Below are 19,811 nucleotides of genomic sequence, written 5' to 3'. Positions count from 1 at the left end.
AGTGACTAAACCAGTTGACATTCTCACCAACAGTGCATCACGGTTTCCTTTTCTCCACACCTTCACCAACATTTGCTATCTTTAGTTTTTTGATCTTAGGTATGAAGTGATATCTCACTGTGGTTTTGATGAGCATTCCCCTGGTGATTAGTGATGTTGAGCACCCTTTCATATAACTGTGGGTCATCTGTATGCCTTCTTTGGAGAAATATCTATTATGTTCCTTTGTCCATTTTTGAAATGGGTCATTTGTTTTTTTTGCCAATGAGTTACAGGCACTCCTTATAAATTTTAAAAATTACCCTTTATCAGATTACAGCTTGAAAATGTTTTTCCCATTGTGTAAGTTGCCTTTTAATTGTTGATCGCATCCTTTCTTGTGCAAAAGGTTTTTATTTAATTTGATGTAATTCCATTTGTCCATTTTTCTTTTCTTTTTTTCCTTTTTACTGCTTTTGGGGTCATATCCAAAAAATCATTGCCAAGGCCACTGCCAAATAGCTATTCCCATATGTTCCTTCTTGTAATTTTATTATTTCAGAGCCTAGAGTTAAGTCTTTTGTCCATTTTGGGTTGATTTTTGTGTGTGGCCCAGTATCTTTCTGTGTATAGTCACAAAACATTTGATGTATGGTCCAAAATTGGATAAAGGATCCAATTTTATTTTTTATATGTGAATATCCAGTTTCCCCAGCACTTGTTATTGAAGATGCTAGCCTTTTTCCATTATGTAGTCTTGGTATCCTTGTCAAAGATCAGCTGACTATTTATGATAAATCTTCATAAAGCTAATCTCTCAATAAAGTTCAATGATTTTCTCTGTAAAGATATTATACACCTTCTAATAGAGTGAAAATTCGTTACTCAAAATACCTGATGTTACTGTAAATGTATCTTCTTTTTAATTCAGTTTCACATTTGCATCTAGCATGGAAATGCAATCTTGCTAAATGCTTCCTATTAATGTCTATAGGTTCTTTGCAGTTTTCTCCACAAATAATTACATTATCTGCAAATAATTATAGATTTCTTGTTCCCTTTATTCTCATTCTCATCATTTCCAATTTCATTTCACATCATATCACAAGTTTGAAAACCATTTACAACAAGAGACTTCTTAGTGCAGGAATGTGCCATGGCTGCTAAAGTACCAAAAATTTTGTAAGTGCTGTAGATCTAAATTCGTCTTACATCTGCCTGTCTTTATATCTGTGTCATGCTTGATTTGGCATGTTTTACCATTATCCTAATTCCTCCTCATTGGTACAGAGACAGTGAGCTTAGACACATATGTAGTGGTTATTAAGGCAATCAAAAGAACTATGTGGTAAGATAAATGAAAAAATATGTATTAATAATATGTAAATAATATAAATTATAAGTATAAATAAAAATATAAAATAAATATATTTATTATATATATTTATAAAATATATAAATATAAAACATAAATATATATTCATAATATATAAATAATAGAAGTACATATATTTCAAATCTCTACTAGCCCTGTTCTTGTCTCTCCCTTAACATGGTAAGAATTGCCTCCACTAGGCTCTTGAGGAAATATATCAAGAGAAAGTATATACACTCCATATAAAAATGATTAATTAACAAAAAAGCTTGAGTCCCAGATTTGGTATGGGATAATCATCTCTGGCTTTATGAAGATAGACTGTATGGGTCAGAACTCCTTTCAGGTTCTTGCAAAGGGGCAGGTCTCTAGCCACCAAAACTCTGTGGGTAAGAGTGTGAGTGTCAACATGCACACTACACACAATATGGTTTGTTATACAAATGGCTCCTGATTAGTTAAGAGCACAAGGACTGGGAGAGTTACATATATGTCTAATGACTCCCAATGAAGAGGAACACGTGGCGATGCCCTGCACATGCTAGAGTTCCCCTCCTCTATCCCTCTGCGCAGACTGGACCCAAGGACGGCCTCCGTAGTGCCTTAGCAACAACAACATATTCCTGTGCTAAAAAATCTGTTGAGCTAAACAAATCATTTTTCAAACATGCCCTTTTGAGCCCTAGTTGTCTCAAGAGCGATCTCTCAGTGGTGATGGGTCAGTTAAGGAGCCCATCTCAGGGCCCCCCAGTACAGGGACACCCAGAGCAAGACATCGAATTTCCTAGTTAACAGAGAGAGAAATGGAAAATTCCAATCCAAAAAGCATTTTAAAGTCATAGGCATTCATAAACTCCATTTTATGGAAGAAAATTTAGAATTATGACCACTTGGTAACTGTGATGTTAATTGTTAATGATCACGGCTGCATGAAACTTAAAACATGCCTTAGAGACCATAAGATACTTCCCCAACACCTCCAATAAAAGCCCAATAATGTGCACCATAAAACTTTCAGATAATCTATTAGAATATTGTATTAACTCTACAGTAGAGGTACCAATATAGGGTTCAAGTAATTTTTTAAATTGTAAAAATGCTGTGGGGTGTAAAGCCAGAAATGTTAATTATATGACTGTATCAGCCAGACTCACTCAGAGTCTATTTCATCACCATGATGGTGACTGGTCTTTGCAACAGTGCTGTGGCATTAATGTTTGTTATGTGCTAAAACAGTATGGATGAGCATTCCACATGGTTTATCATTCTAACATCACACATAGATTTATGTGGCATAAATTTAACATAAGAACTCAAACAGGCATTTCCTTCCAATGAAGAAAGCTACAGTATCCAACAATTATTAAATAACAACCAATTAGAAAATAAAATCTCTACCCATTGTACTGGCCAGTAGAGACACATAACACAGAAAAAGTCCCTCTCCCACCTGGCTCCCTCATACATTAACAGTCATAATGACAATCCCAGAGAAAATGAGATGGGTGATGGGTTGGTAGAGTACCAGTTTCGCTACCCAGAGATACAGGTGTGCAAAACAAGAATTAAGTTATAAAAGTATAAAATTCCTATTACTTTTACAAATCTTTGTTTGAGAAATGATGGCCATGGCTGCTCAAAAGCTTATTGAATGATGGGGCACCTGGAGGGATCAGTCAGTTAAGCATCTGACTTTGGCTCAGGTCATGATCTCACGGTTAATGAGTTCGAGTCCTGTTTCGGGCTCTGGGCTGACAGCTCGGAGCCTGGAGCCTTCTTCGGATTCTGTGTCTCCCTCTTTCTCTGCCCTTCCCCTGGTCACACACTGTGTGTCTGTCCCTTTTTCAAAAATAAATTAACATTTAAAGAATGCTTTTTAAAAAGTAAAAGCTTGTTGAATAAATGAATATAGAGCTTAATGCAAGGAACATACTGGCTGGCTAACTTTTGAGGATCAGTGACTGGTCTATAGAATACTAAAAATACTGACTGAGGTATATATCTTAAAATCCAAGGCTATATATGCTTAAATGATAGGATATATCCAAAAGCCATTTTGGAAAAAAAAATGTGTCAGCTCATTTTTAAACGAGATATTTATATAGTACTTTGTTAAGTACTGTCTTGCTTACATGTTCTAGAGCAACACCAGCCAAAAGAACTTTCTGTGATGATGTAAGGGCTCTAAGTCTGAGCTGTTCAGGAGAGGCACCATTAGCCACAGTGGGGCACTGAGTACTTGAAATGGAGCAAATACCGCTGGGAAACTCAACTGTAGCTTTATTTTATTTAAATTAACGTGAATTCAAATAACCCCATGTGGCCAGTGGTCAACTTCCTGGGAGGGTGCCTCTCAAGAATTCATTTTTCATTTATTTCCAAAGGGCTTTCACTTCTCCTTCCCAACCTTGCTCAATATCACCTCAAAGCGCTGCATTGTGCTTCCATAGAACATTCTGCATTTCTTCAATTGGGAGCTTCTCCGCTGAACAGAAATTATTCCAGTATTGACTTTCCCTGTATACTAATCTACATAAAAATAGGACAGTGTTTTATTAATCTGTGTCATCTCAGCATCCAACGGAGGGCCTGACATCTGCTAGGTTCTCATTACGCTTTGTGAAATGAATGAACAGAAAGGAGCTATAAGCAGCTGATGAAACAGGGAAGTTCTAAATGAAAATGTAACGTTTGTGGAAAACTATCCTTTTGCCCGCCATTTATCTTCTGATTCGCATGCATAAAAGCCATTTCTGCCTTACTGAAATCTTAGCTAAGTAGGAGAGGTAGTGCTTCTGCTCAAGTAATTTCAAGGGTGTCTGATCAGATAAGCCATATGGCGCCCTGGCAGTTTACAGCTGCAACGCACCTGCTGGCTCACTGTTGAAGGTGGTGGGTGGGTTAGAAAGTGTTAGAACCATCGGTTTCGCTGTGCTGCGAACCCGAAAGCCACACAACCTGCACAACACTCACCATCACCAACATCGAAATCCTTGAAGGCCAGTTCGGAGCCCGAGTCATCAAGAAGGATTTCGCCATTCAGCGTGAACATCATGGTGTGCTCAGTCATGTCCACCATGCATCCTACAACATCTCCCGCTTGCCAAGAGCGTCCATAGTGTTCGTTGCCCTGGTGCCACCGCTGGGCCTAGGGGACAGAAGAGTCACTCGTCACAGAAAAACCCAGGAGAACAGCATCCACCCACCACTACTGGTATGACTCACAGCAGGTCCTTCTAGTAACACAGCAGGAGAAAGGGCTCAGTTCCACCGTGTGCACCAGCAGGCCACGACACCCTAAGTGATGCGGAAGTGTCTGGGAATTCTAAGCCCCTATGATTAACATTGTATGTTATGGAGTCTTGAGGAAAAACCCAAATGCTACACCGTTACTTTGAGGAACGATGACTGTAAAAATCAAACCCAACATACTTTCTATTTAAAACAGTCGAACAAATAAACCTCTATGTCTCTAGAAATTATTTTTTCTTACTAAAATGAATGCTTCCCTGGATTTGGGTTGTTTTTCTCTATTCCCCCAAAATACAAAGAATTATGAGTAGGTAATAAAGCTGAGAATTTATCACTGAAAATGACATTCTAGTTTTCATCTACTTCAAAATAAAACTCCATTCCTTGGAATCAATGGCATGGATACTTTAACAAAATAGAAATCGTGAAGCATTTCAGGGTACACTAAAACCTATAAAGCTCCAAATCAAACCTAAAATTATTCTGAGGATGTTTACTGAAATCATACGCTAAAAGTTAAATAAACGTGTCAACAGTGTTTTGTATATACAGGTAAAATCTCACATTATAAATACAATTCAAACATAGTTTGGATAAATGTGACTTTTGAATCTGTAAGTACATTCCACTGATTTATGTGTTCAAAATTAGTTGTATCAATTATTTTGTCAGATAAATCTTATCATATTCCCCTTAATCATCTCCTTCACTGCAAATTGATATGTCAGAGGGTATAGTCACCAAAGTAAAGCAATGATATTATTATTTTCAAGTATAACACATTCTACTTTTTAAAAATTTATTTCAGAAAGTATTAGGTTTCATAAGTACTAGATTTTTCCATCTGAAACAAAAAACAGGTTCAGGAAATGTGGTGTTTCACAGCAAAGTGAGTCAGTAGTCCTAGAAGATACATTATTAATTTCTAGCCTAGAAAAGCTCATGCCTATCTCAGTACTCAAATGTCAAATCTCCTCATGATTCCTTATTTACTCTTTCCTTTTTAATTAAAAATAATTTTCCCCTTGATATGAAAGAAATGCAAATTCACAGAAGAAAATCACAGAATACAAATAAAAGACTAAAATATCTATAATTTTATCAATCAAAAATGACTATAATTTTATTGTGGCTAGGCTCATATTTATAATTTTTTTATTTTTAAATAATTTTTGCACATAAAATAATCTTTAAAAGTTTATATAATGTATAAGTAATTAAAAAAAGCACTGACCAGCTTCCATTCACCTTAAGAAAGATTACTAATAATGCTGAAAATGAAAACCTTTTGTGATTATAAACACTGTCTTCAGCATTCTCATGGCTATTAAATGTGTTCACCTGTCATTTATTACTGCCTGAGGATAAATTTCTTCTACAGAATTACTATGTCAAAGTGTATGCATTTTTAATAGTTTCTTTAATGTTTATTTATTTAATTTTAATTTTTTAAATGTTTTTTATTTATATCTGAGAGAGAGACCGCATGAGCAGGGGAGGGTCAGAGAGAGAGGGAGACACAGAATCTGAAGCAGACTCCAGGTTCTGAGCTAGCCGTCAGCATAAGCCCGACGCGGGGCTCAATCCCACGAACCGGGTGATCATGACCTGAGCCGAAGTTGGAGGCTTAACCGACTGAGCCACTCAGGCACCCCTAATGTTTATTTTTGGGAGAGAGCACGAGAGCGAATGTGAGCAGGGGAGGGGCAGAGAGAGGGAGAGAGAGAACCCCATGCAGGCTCCAGTCATCAGCATGGAGCCTGACACAGGGCTGGAGCTCATGAGCAGTGAGATCATGACCTGAGCTGAAATGTACAGTTGGATGCTTATTCCACTGAGCCTCCCAGGTGCTCCAAAGTATATTTATTTTTAATTAGCATATGCATTTTAACACTTCTGATAGACAAGGATGATTTTTTTTTTTTTGGTAGCAATGTTTTACTTCTTGAATTTCACTATGGGGGGAAATGTTTTGAGATCACAAGGAGAAAATTTTCCTGGAAACTATTTCTCCTTAGTGTTCCAGAAAGTCCTGACTTTACTGCACTACCCAAAGGAATGGCAGCAGAAATCTCACACACACACATGCACACACATACACACACACACACAGTATGTAGATGCCAGGGACACAGTGGCCTACAGAACCCGGAGCCCACAAACTTTGGGGTCTGGTGCTCAGCAGTCTGCTCACCTTGAAGCCATCGAAAGCAAAGGCACGTTCGTCCGAGCCCAGCTCTTGATCCGGTTGACAACCTGGCCTGCTCCATCCAACTCTCATGTCTCCAGCAGTGACAGCCTCGAATTCAAAATACCACCTTCCTGCCTTGACTGCATAGGTTTTCTCAGCACGGAAGATTCGGAACCTCTCCCCGGTGCCGCTACACACTTCAGCTCGGGCAGCTGTGAATGTAAAGAGATTCTGGTGACCACTGGATGGGACATTGCAAGAGGAGAGAGGACATTACACAGTGTCAGTAATTAAACGTACAGTGATGGTGGCAATGATACCATCTCTCTTACCCTGGTTCACATTGTATGAAGTGTTTTGATGCCTATGATCAGCCACTATCACATGGAACCAGCTTCAGGAAGGGGAAATATAGGGACTTCCAACGGAGACATGGGTTGTCAAACCTCAGTTACAGTGCAAGGTGTGTGATGCTTCCTCCCTCAGCCCCTGTTCAGGAGGGAACTTATCTTTCTGCAGGAAAAACACCTACCAGCCTCTTGGTTGTTTGGCAGCAGAATCTGAGATGAACTTGATGGCATGGCTGGAAAGGAGCCAATAAGAAGAGATCTGAACTGCTCTGCACAAGAAATGAGTAGATGTTTGTGGATGAGAGAGAAGGAGGAGGGAGCTGCCAGGAGGTGAGGAAGACAGAGAAAGCCACAAGGTAAAGAGATTAATAGAGAAGCGTAATCGTTGACAAATTTCCCAGACAGGATGGCTAAGGGCAAAACTCTTCCAATATCTCACATCTTCATCATAATGTGCTACACATACATATGTTGTGTTTAAGTTCTAAGGGGAAAACAAAAATGTCAATTCCAACATCAGGGTCAGTGTGGTGAAAATATACATACATACATATATATTTTATATATATATATATGTACACACACATATATATATGTAAAAACAAGATGCACAGGGATTGAATATGCCAGGAGTACAAAACCTCAGACCGAGGGGAGCTTGGAGACAGCACGGCCATGAGAACAAAAGCCCCTAGGAAATCATGGGGCATGGAGACAAGGGTCCACTGAGCTAATATGTCAAAGTATAAACCATCAGCTCAGCTGAGATCTGGGTTAGACGGAAGAGAACATTTAAGTGACATTGACCAAAGTCACACAAGTGACCAACGGCAGAATTACGGAGCTGCCTAATGCTACAGTCTATGTTCTTTCCACTCTGCCTCCAGTAGCTGGCACAGAGCTATTAGGTACTGGTTAAATATCTGTTCTCATCTGTTCTCCTTTTTTCTTTAATGTGTATTTCTTTATTTTGGAGAGCGAGCGAGCAAGGGAGGGGTACAGAGAGAGAGGGAGACAGAATCTGAAGCAGGCTCCAGGCTCTGAGCTGTCAGCACAGAGCCCTATACGGGGCTCGAACCCACATATTGCGAGACCATGATCTGAGCTGAAGTCAGATGCTTAATGTACTGAGCCACCCAGGTACTCCTCATCTGTTTCCCTCTTAAGGGTTTAGAAAGACATCATAAGTAACAGAAGTTCAATATCAGCTTAACCACAGATTTGATAAGAACAAACAACAACCATAAACATGATCCAAATAAGCTTTAAACACACAGCTAGATCATCTACTGATGATGAGACTGGCATGAAGAGACAATGGACTAAGATGTTTCCAGTGATTGCGGGACATATAGGTGAACTGTATCTATTGACAGATCTTTCAAAAGCTGGGTTAAGTTTCTGAATGAGCAACGCTTTGTTTCATCTTTTCCCCACATACACACCCATGCACACACCTAACAACCTTGTCATCTCCAAGCGACGGTCATGTCTCCAGCAGCGAGAGCCTCAAATTCAAAATGCCATCTTACATGAGTGCTCACGCATGCATGCTCACATGTGCACACACACACATGCACACACACATCATGTACTACATTCAAATATCTTACTGAAAAATAAATGCATTAATAGAGTTTAAAAATAAGACATTTACAATAACACATGGAGGATATGTACAAAATCCTCCGAAGAGGAGAATTTCTGCTTCTATTGCATTCAGGTCGGGGGTGGACAGGAGCTTGAATGATACAGAGCCATCTCTATGGTGAAGGACAAAAACCTCTCATGTCTGTTACTTATTAACAATGGTTTTTGAAAGATAGGACAGTAAGATGCTACTTAAGGGGAAAAAATCATCAGATTTTATGACAGTTGGAGGCAGTTACTGCTATGAAGCAAGTAGTTCTAGGGGAACCTGTCTGGCTCATTCGGTAAAGCACACAGCTCATGATCTCCAGATTATGAGTTCAACCCCCCAAATTGGGTGTGGAGCCTACTTAAAAACAAAAACAAAAGAAGAAGAAGAGGAGGAGGAGGAGGAGGAAGAGGAGGAAGATGAGGAGGAGGAAGGAGGAGGAGTTGAAGAAGAAGAAGAAAATAGTTATAAATACTGCAGTACTAAAAAGATGGAAGTCAAATTTTCAGACTTAGTACTTCCTGAAGAAACAGCACACAGATCCATGACTTCCTTAAACCATGGTTACAACCTTCCCTGAACTAATCTAAGACACAAAGAATATGAGCCATGCTCCATACAAATTGGAAATTACTTTTCCTGAAAGAAAAAAGCCCTCCTGTACTTATCCTTATTTTTAGTTATGTCAATATTTGCAAATAAAATCATACATTATGTTCTAGTATGCACAGATAAACTCCCAATTTTCTAAGCATAAAATATTTCATTCTTTAGAAAACTAAGCTACAAAACAACTCACAGGTTCTTTTTCCCTTTTTATATTTCCGGGACATTGGGCCACACTCATATGCACACTGTGTAATCAAGAAATGCAAACAAATTTTACTATCAGCTTAAATCAAATAGGTTGGAAGGCAAATTTGGTATAAAAAATTTAACAGATAATTTCCTTAAAATTCCTTAAAACTACACATTTCTCTTGGTAATAAGACTTACCATGAATCCTTTCCACTAATTTGGGTAATTAAAATAGGGGACGGCATACAGAATATATGTGGCAATAATGGTAATAATACAGAATTTTTTAGCCCCGGCATTTTTCTCCCTGACCTTAGCTGCAGTAGCTTTCATACACTTCCTCGATGAGACTCAATCTGAACTAGAAACACACATGCTTTTCACAGACACCATTATGCAAGGGACATGAAACCTCCATGGATCTTCCTCCAAATGCCTGTGTGATTCATAGCTCCTACTCTGTATTTCTCACATTAGGGTAGGGCAGCTTACAAGCATGGTTTAAAGAAGAAACAGTTCAGCATTCTGTTTCTTGATGAAATACTAATACTTAATGAAAATATCCATCTACAGAAGTTTTTTAAAAAACATCCAGGCAATCTACAAGAAATTTCTTTTGCATATTCTGCGGCACCCATCAGCTAGACACAGAGGAGGTGCTCTTTAATTGCCTGCGAAATTGAATCTAGGAACAAAGACTCTTCCAAGCCCTGGACAAGGGAATCTAAGCAAATACGTAATGGGCAAGCACCAGTCTCAAAGGCATAGAGCATTCCTCCAAATTCTTATGCTTTCCTTGATGTTAAACATCCTGCATTCATAGCAGCTCGGTAGGTAATTCTAGCTCATGTAAGTATGTATAAATGATTTTCTTGTATTGTTATAATGAACATAATGATAATTGACATTAAAATAGGACCAGTTAGCAGATGTATTCCCAATGAATTTTACCAAGAATACTGATCCTCAAAGAAGAAGAAAGTAAGGAATTATGCCTTTAACAAGCTACCTCAAGATAAAGGGTAAGGTCTGATAGAATCCAGTGTTCCCAGTATCCCACAGAGCTTAGCACAGAGAGGCCACACATCAGCAACTGATCAAAGGGAGCCTAAAGCATCCATACATGCTGTACTCCAAACTATACTTTTAAGAGATACTTACCACTAGAGGGAAGTCAAGGTCTAATTATGTATTGCAAATATCAAATTCCTTTCAAGGCATGCAGGCTAGTCTCTTTAAAGAGATGTACCTAAAATCCTTCAAGTGTTTATATAATAACTTTAGAAATTATTGATATTAACCAGTCATCCTTTTAGCCTCCTGGTTATTATTTCTGATCAAACAATTTAAACCTTGATAAAACCTTGCAATAAGAATAACTTAGTTTTGCAAATGTTTTAAAATGTTACTTAGAAGAATACTCCAAAAATATTACATTCACGTACTGAGTTCATATTCAATCTGGAAATATGTAAACAGTCTGCTGATGAATAGAAAATAAATTGTAACCCTGATTTGATTACATAGGGTTAGGGGCACTTGGGTGGTTCAGTTAAGCATCTGACTTCCAATCAGGTCATGATCTCATGGTTCCTGGGATCGAGCCGTGCTTCAGGCTGTGCACTGACATCACGGAGCCCTGTTTGGGATTATTTCCATTGCTCTCTCTGTCCCTACCCCACTCATGCGCTCCCTCTCCCTCTCTCTCTCAAAATAAGTAAATAAATTTTAAAATTTTGCATAGGATTAGATTCAATTTTATTAAAATTTTTATGCCCTTAACTTTTTTTTTTAATACTGGCAAGGGCAATATAGCCAGTTACGTCTTTAATCCTATCTCCGTGATTACCAGTGTTACTTTGCTTTATTCCATAAAATCTCTCCCATCCATCTTTTAATTTCCATTTTCCCTATCCTTGTTCTGAACATCACAAATTTTCCAAAGCCTCCCAACTGGTCTCTCTATCTCTGAGCACTCTCCCCCTCCAATCTGTTCCTTCCCACTGTTGCCATAGTTACGTTGCTATTGTAAACTGTGATCACACATCAAGCTTTTGCTCTAAAACTTCCAGGGGTTGGAACTCCTTGCCCACATTTATCCATATTTTTTTATCTGGGCTTTTAAGATATTCCATATTTTGTCCTAATCCTTCACTTCTGGTCAATAGTGAATTCTCCCTACTTGTAGCCTATAACTTAGCCTAACTAGACCACCAATCACCCCTGAGCTCTTTCCATGCCTGATTACATCAGACATACTTTCCCTCTGGCAGACGTGCCCCTTTTCACCTACTCCCTACTTGCTGACATTTTGATCCCGCCAACATCTAAATCAGAGGTCATTTTCTCCCTTTTCTGGTTCCTTCCATTAGGAAACAAATCTTATGTATTTTCTATAAAGGTCAGTCAAATCCCTACTATGAAATAGGCGTGCTGTTGGGATACTGGGACATACTAGTGAGCAGGAAACAGGATCTCAGCCTCCACTGGGGAGTACAGGATACTAGCCTCGCTGTTCCTTGCTCATGTAATAACTTCAGTGACACAGTCTTCCTAATCTACAATCAATGGTTCTCTCTAAATTCCTAATGTTCTGAATCCATGCCATCCTCTGATAACCACTTTTTCCTCCTTGTTTTCTCATTTCCCACGCAAACACATTCACTTTTTGAACACCAGCTCCTCTCCTTTATTTTCAACCTCCCACTTTCTGCTGGTCCTTTCCCTTAGCATGTAAACATGTCCAAATGTCTCCCTTTAAAAAAAAATGATATTTTTACTCTTTAATCCTTTCTTCCTCTCTAGCCTCAGCTTTATACTTGTATGCAGAATGGAGTCCTGGTAGCTGTCTAATGTCTCTCCTGCATTTCAAACTCAAAGTGTTGACAATCGAACTTGGAATCTCTCCAGTATCCTGCCTCTGAATCCCGTGTTCCCTGTGAATGTGGATGTACTTGGCATCTACCGATGCAGAAACCATCCCTGAGACCCCCTCTGTCCTTCTGCTGATTCTACCTCTAAATGTCAAACAATTCTGCCCTATTGTCTCTATTCACAGTATTGCCTAAGTTCCGTCAATACTCCTCATCATCACTTGTGTAGCCACCAAACTGCTGTCCTCACCTCCACTTTTGTTTTCATTCAACTCATTCTCCCAAGACTCGCTAATATTTTTAAAAGAAAAATCTTTTTTTTCCCAATCTCTGCCTCCCATACTTCATTTTCTGCCACTTCTCAAACTCTACATTTGGCTATGAAGAGCTGAAATCCCCATGTCGATGTTCCTTTGTGGCTCCAGGCTCTTCTACACACCATTCTCTTGGTCTGGAATTCTTGGGACTTGGTTGATTTCTATGCATCCTTCTAAATATTACCCTTGCTTTGCCTACTTTTAAGTAGGTAAAGTAGGTGGTTTTAAAATATGTCTACAAATATTTTGTCATATTTCCTTTCAAAAAGTGTTGGCTTCATGTGGGCTCTTTAAGTGACTTCCTTCTAACAAACAGAATATGGTAGAAGTAATTGTAATGGGCATTGAGGTCTCCCCCTCATGCTATCTCTTATTCATGCTGCAGGAAGTCAGCTGCTCTGTGAAGGCATTCAAGCATCTTTATGAGGAGGTCTATTCGCAAGGAACTTAGGTCTCTTGTCAACAGCCAGAGAGAAACTGAGTCCTTTGGCCAATAATAAGGCAAATGAACTGTCTTAGAAGCAAATCCGCTAGCCCCACTGAATTCTTCAGGACTGGAGCCCTGACCAACTTGACAGCCATCTCAAGAAAAGACCATGATCCCGAACTATCTGACTAACCCACTCACAAATTCCTAAACACAGCAATAAGAAATGTTCATTGAATCATTATGTTCTAGGAGGACATTTGTTACACAGGAATAGATAACCAATACACTTTCTCTGTGAAGACTGCTCTGACATCACCAAGCTGAGTTAAACCTTCCGTGCTATGATACTTGAACATTAATACTTACACCATATAACAGTGTTGACAATTCGGTCTATCTTCCTTGCCTACCCTGAGAGCTACCTGTGGGCAAAAACTGTTTTATTCATTTTGAATTCCCCAAACTAGGCACAGTAGATGTTCAGTAACTATGTATTAGAGTCAAGTGGAAATGATGATTTGAAATATGGAAGTAACATGAAACCCAAACATGGATTTTATAAATATGAAGTCCTTCCCTTTTTTTCCTGAAATCACATAAATCATAAGAAAGTAGGTAACTGTAAGATAGCAACACATTGCCTCACGGGGTGTTAAGAAGATGAAATTATATTATGGTTGTAAATAGTGTAAAAGTATATGTCATAAGGATAATATCTTATGCAGTATCCTTATAAGAATAAGGTTATCCTTAAAAGTGAAAACAACAGACGTAAATGACACAGTCTATGCCCTTGACTGATAATGTCTTTAAAATATAATCATCACTGATTATTCTTCTGGCATATACTGCACATCTCCTTGTACAGGGTAAAATGTACTCCCCTCCTTGGATACTGACCACATATATATTTTTAAACAGTACATTTCTTTTGTTTGTTTGAATGGGTAATGCAAATAGAGTACAAAATTATTAAAAAAATTGGTATGCGGCAAAATGTAAATCTCCCCTCCCACAGCTGTCTGTCAGCTATCTGGTTATCTTTCCTGGAAGCAATCACTATTAACCATTGTTTTCTGTGTCTTTCTAGAGTCAGTCTGTGTATGTACAAGCATTTACATATATTCTTTTTTATGATGCAAATAGTACTATGTTCTTCACAGAGTTCAGGACTTTGGTATTTTACCTTAATGTGATAGATATATCTGAGATTGTTTCCTATTGGTACTTCATTATATTTAAGAACGTCATAATACTCCATTGTATGACTGTAACATGATATTTTTAACCAGCTCCCATGTGCTGAAGTGTTATCTAAACTGGTGTTTTGTTTTACTTTATGGTATGTGTGTGTGTATGAGGATGTGGTGGGGAACTAAGAGACACTATTCATTTCATTCATATTATTCTGTTGAGCTGTGTCTCTACTGCTTTGTTCCTTTCCACTAATCCTTGATCATGAAATGCATTTCCTCACTCCATGTCCACCACGTGTATCACTCCCATGTGTGTGCTGTTTTTCCTAGGACAGAATTTTTTTCTACACTGTAAGGTACTTAGAAATTATATTAATAGTATATCACTGCTCTATTCCATCCTTCGTGGTCACTGCTTCTGAATTGCTACAAGCTATGTTTTAACATTTCTATTATTTTTATCTAACAACATTTCCCAGAAATGGGCATATAGGATACTTTCAGCTTTCACAATCCCAAATATTGCTATAATAAACACATTCCTACACGCCTGAGTCTAGAACTATACATGAGTGTTTCTATATCCAAGTGTGGCATTTCCTGGGTCATACTCATGGTTTCTACATAATATAATCTTTTCACACAATAAATTTGCCAAACTTATACTTCCAACTGAAATGCACAGAGTTCTTATTGTGTCATATCCATGTCAACACATGGTATCATATAGCTTTCTAATTAATTTGTTGGACATAAAGCTAAAAATATTTTATTTTTCATTTCTCTAATGATTTTTCTAATAGTTTTCATTTCTCTAATTATTAGGGAGATCTGAAATATCTTCATGTGTTTTTCATTCAATGAAGTTTCCCTTACTATTTACATATATTGCCTATTTGTCTTTTTTTAATTAAAGGTAAGTGACAAATGCTATTGTATTATTTTCATATTACAACAATGATCTAATATTTGTATATACTGCAAAATGATCACTACAAGTCTAGCTAACATAGTGCTATGTAATTAATAAATTTTTATGTGCCTGATATAGCTAGTTGTTCATTAAAAATTACATTTAGGGGCACCTTCATGGTTAAGTGTCTGACTTTGGCTCAGATCCCTGAGTTCAAGCCCCGTCTCAGTCTCTGTGCTGACAGCTCAGAGCCTGGAGCCTGCTTCAGATTCTGTGTCTCCCTCTCTCTCTGCCCCTTTCCTGCTCACACTCTGTCTCTGCCTCTCTGTCTCTCTCTCTCTCATAAAATAAATAAACATTAAAAATATTTTTAATTACATTTAATAGGTCACTTCAAAGAGGGCTCATGGGGCTGGGAAGCCATGAGCTCTAACACTGACCAAAGAATAAAGTTGTTCACAGAATGCCACAGTCATTCAACAGTGCCATCTTCCTGAGGAGATGTGATATACAGCCACTCATCACTGTAAGAACTGAATCACAATAATCCATGAGTGGTGATGTGGGAAAATAAATACATGTCAGAAAGTTTAACCAAAAAAAAAATACATTTAAGATTGATTCACTTTTTGAAATATTTGTAAAGTCAATAAATCCCTCGGGAGACTGACCATGACAGAAAAAGAGAAACATCAACTGTGAATACCAAAAATGGGAAGAGGTGGCACTACAGACCCTACAAACATTAAACAGACAATAAGGGGACACTAGAACAATTTTATGCAAATAAATATGGCAATTTAAATGAATTTCATGAAATTTATGAATTTGCTAATTTACTGAAAAAATATAACTTACCAAAATGACATAAGAAGAAAAAGAAAATCTAAATATCAGCCTTAGCTCTTAAAGATACTGAATTCATCATCAAATACCTTCCTAAAATATAAAACTATATCTCCAGATGGTTTAATGACAAATTCTAGAAGACATTTCAGTAAAAAATAATACAAAACTATCTCAAATTCAGAAAACGGGGGGAATATTTCCTAACTTGTATCCAAAGCCAGTGTTACTTCATATCAAAAACTGACAAAGATATGTTGCAAGAAAGGGAAATTATATACCAGTATTGCTTATAAATATAGATAGAAAAATTCTTAACAGAGTAGCAAAGAGAATTCAGGTATATATAAAAATGGATAACATACCTTGACTAAGAGTTATACTAGAAATGCAAACTTGTTTTAACTTTAAAAAATCAATGTTATTCACAGTATTCACAGAATAAAGGAGAAGAAATATTATCTTCTCAACAAATGGCAAAAGAAAGTATTTGACAAAATTCAACATCCCATTCATGATAAAAGGCTACCAGAAAACTAGGAAGAGAAGAGAATTTCTTCATGGTGATAAAGGACATCTATACCTATAGTTAACATCATACTTCAGGATGAAACAATAAAACTTGTTTCCTTTAAGACTGGGAATAAGGCAGGATAATCTCACCACTTCTATTAAACATTGTAATTCTTTACCAGTTTAGTAAATCAAAAGACAAAATAGCATGATAATTATAAATTAAAAAGTAAAACCTTTCTGGGGGTGGGGGAGATCTCATGGCTATGAAGGTAGAAAATCCTATAAAATTTACACACACAAAAAGAATAAAAGAAGAAAAGAAAAAGAAAAAAAAAGATAAATTCTGCCAGACTATAGGATGTAATATTAATATAATACATATCAACTGTATTTTTCATATTGAACATATTCATCTTTCAACTGTAAGATGAAATGAAAACTAATTTCATTTATAATAGTTTCCAAATATCAGATACCTCTAAAAACAATGGGCAAGACGTCTACTCTGTAAGTAGTGGATAAAACTAGAGAGGACCAAATTAAATGGAAGGATAGGTCTCGTTCATGAATTGATAGACTAAATATTGTTAAAACATCAATTCTCCCCAAATTGACCTAGAAAGCCAACTATAATCCCATCAAAACCAAATTGTCAAGTGGGATCTAAAATTTATAAAGAAATGCAAAGACAAAAGGAGCCTGAAAAACTGCTTAAAGAAGAAGTTACCCTATTTGACTTTAATATTTGCTATAAGGTGGTAATAATAAAGATAGTAGTGTGGTACTAAGTTAAGGATAGACATACAGATGAATAGAACACAATGGTCAGTAGATATTTGAGAAAGGTGACAAAGTAACTTAATGGGAAAGGACAATTTGGTGCAACCAATGGTGCTGAGACAGATGAATATACATCTGGACAAAAATAAACCTTGACCTTAGTCTCCCATCACAAACAAATCAACTCAGATTATAGACCTAAAATGAAAAGGTTAAAATCATAAAACTTCTAGAAGAAAGTACCAGAGAAAATCTGAAAACCAAGATTTCAACCTATTCAAGATTTCAACATACAACCATGAAGGGAAAAAATCATAAATGGACCTCATCAAAATTAAGAATGTTCTGCTCTTTGAAAGATCTCATTAAGAAAATGGAAGCACAACCCCCATACTGGGAGGAGTTATTTCCAATATCTACAGAGTCCCTATATGCAGGAAAGTTGTATACATATAAAATATACATTTACAATTACATATACTTACAATCCAATATACAAAGAAGACAAAATAACCCATTTTTTTAAATGGATACAGACTTAAAAAAACACTTATCCCAATGGCCAATAAGTATAAGAAAAACTTTCAACACTATTATTCACAAGGAAAATGAGAATCAAAACTATTATTAACATCTCATTTTGCATCTATCAGAATGGTTAAAATCAGAAAGACTCACTACCAATTCTTGGCCAGGATGTGGGAGCAGCCATTCTCATAGGGTTACTACTGTGAGGATTAAGTAATAGCCTGAAGTCTTAGAAATATTTGCTGCACGTGACAAGCACTGTATAATCATTAGCTATTATTACTATTTATGGTCTGGACTTCTATGCACAGATACTACACTGAAAATGGTAATCAGAGAATATTTAGGATACATTTTTTAAAACTTTCTACCAAAAAATATAGCCACTATAAGGAAAAATAGTTTATTTCATTTTTGCCAATTTTAAAATATGGATATTCATACCAACTCAGACTTCAGGCAAAGGTTTAAGAAATGATCATTTTAAACCATATTCTTTTTTTTTTTTTTTATTTATTTCTAGGAGAGAGAGAGAGAAACAGCGTGAGCGGGGGAGGGTCAGAGAGAGGGAGTCACAGACTGAAACAGGCTCCAGGCTCTGAGCTGGCAGTCAGCACAGAGCCCGACGCGGGGCCCGAACCCACGAACCTCGAGATCATGACCTAAGCAAAAGTCGGACGCTTAACCGACTAAGCCACCCAGGCGCCCCTTAAACCATATTCTTAAAAGGTATTATTTAAGGGGAATATGGTCTTTATAGAATCTCTGAAAATCTATTTCCTCAACACATATTTCTTGAGTGCCTATTCTAATGTGCTTACCTTAAAGCAAAATGTTGCACTAATTAATGAGTATCGCCTATAGGTATAAGTAAAACTAATGAAGATTCCGAAGACAGTAGCTACAGGTTTGCTTGTGGGATGGGGGCACGGGCAATGTCAGGGTTAAGAGAGTTAACCTCAGACTCTTTGGAGGCAAACCCATTTCCTCCCCTTGCNATTATTTGGCTTTGAAGAACTACTACACAATTTTGCAACCTGTGAGGAAGAAAGGAGAACCAAAATACCATGATCTTGATCTGGTGCCTCCAGGTGGTAGCCATATCCCAGCAGTGTGCGCACGGCCTCACGGAGGCTGTCCTTGTTGGATTTCTTGGTGCGGTCATCTAGAAGGGCATAGGGGACCAGGCGAGGGTTTCTTCTGTTCTTTACGTCCTACAGGAAGAGAAAATGTGTTGGCCATCAAAGCAGTACTGAAGCAATCCTTTTGGAAATGAGACAGCCACCAGATGCAACAGAAATGTAAAGCCCCTGTGTTGAAAGCTGCCTCTCACCCATCTTCTTTTTCTTCCCAGGTAGCTGAAGTTACTGAACCACTATTGATATAAAAGATTGAATCAAATGAATAACTGCATTGATTCAAAGCAGGCCCTCCTGGAGAAGAAAAAGTAAAAACAACAACAGCAAAAACAAAAGCCAACTGGAAGGATCTCTCTAACCATCTTCCATCTGCCAGGGTCAGAGGTCAATGGGCTAATTTGGAGCACAGAGAATTCCCTTGCATAGTTGACAGGCAAGTCTTTGTTCCAAGAAGAGCCAAATGATCTCTGGTCACCTCTCGTGACATCAGTCCACAAACAACATAAGGCTGCAGTCCCTTTCTCAGAAAAATTCAGTGTGGTATAGGCAGCCATTCTATGAACTCAACTAGCTTGAGAAATGTGCATTCAAGTGACTTCATCAACCTGTGAGACCAGTTAATTGCAGAAGTACTGAAAGAACTATAAAACTCACAATCTGGCTGTTATAAAAGAAGCTCCAAGTTGAAA

General features: G+C 37.6%; 1 protein-coding gene across 1 annotated transcript in view; it reads right to left on the bottom strand.

Annotated features, from left to right (window-relative positions):
• Window positions 1–19,811, bottom strand: part of RYR2 (ryanodine receptor 2) — a 674,490-nt gene that overhangs the window by 247,345 nt on the left and 407,334 nt on the right. The window contains exons 29-31 of the mRNA XM_077751737.1: window positions 19,050–19,197; window positions 6,801–7,009; window positions 4,328–4,502 (exon numbers count right to left, since the gene is read on the bottom strand). Of these exons, the coding sequence (XP_077607863.1) occupies window positions 4,328–4,502; window positions 6,801–7,009; window positions 19,050–19,197 (532 nt within the window). The remainder of the gene's footprint in view (window positions 1–4,327; window positions 4,503–6,800; window positions 7,010–19,049; window positions 19,198–19,811) is intronic.

This window comes from Crocuta crocuta, unplaced genomic scaffold (assembly GCF_008692635.1).
Source record: "Crocuta crocuta isolate KB4526 unplaced genomic scaffold, BGI_CrCroc_1.0 scaffold59-1, whole genome shotgun sequence".
In the NCBI taxonomy this organism is placed as follows: domain Eukaryota; kingdom Metazoa; phylum Chordata; class Mammalia; order Carnivora; family Hyaenidae; genus Crocuta; species Crocuta crocuta.
Note: the sequence above shows the minus strand (reverse complement) of the source record. Positions and strands in the feature narration are given on the sequence as shown.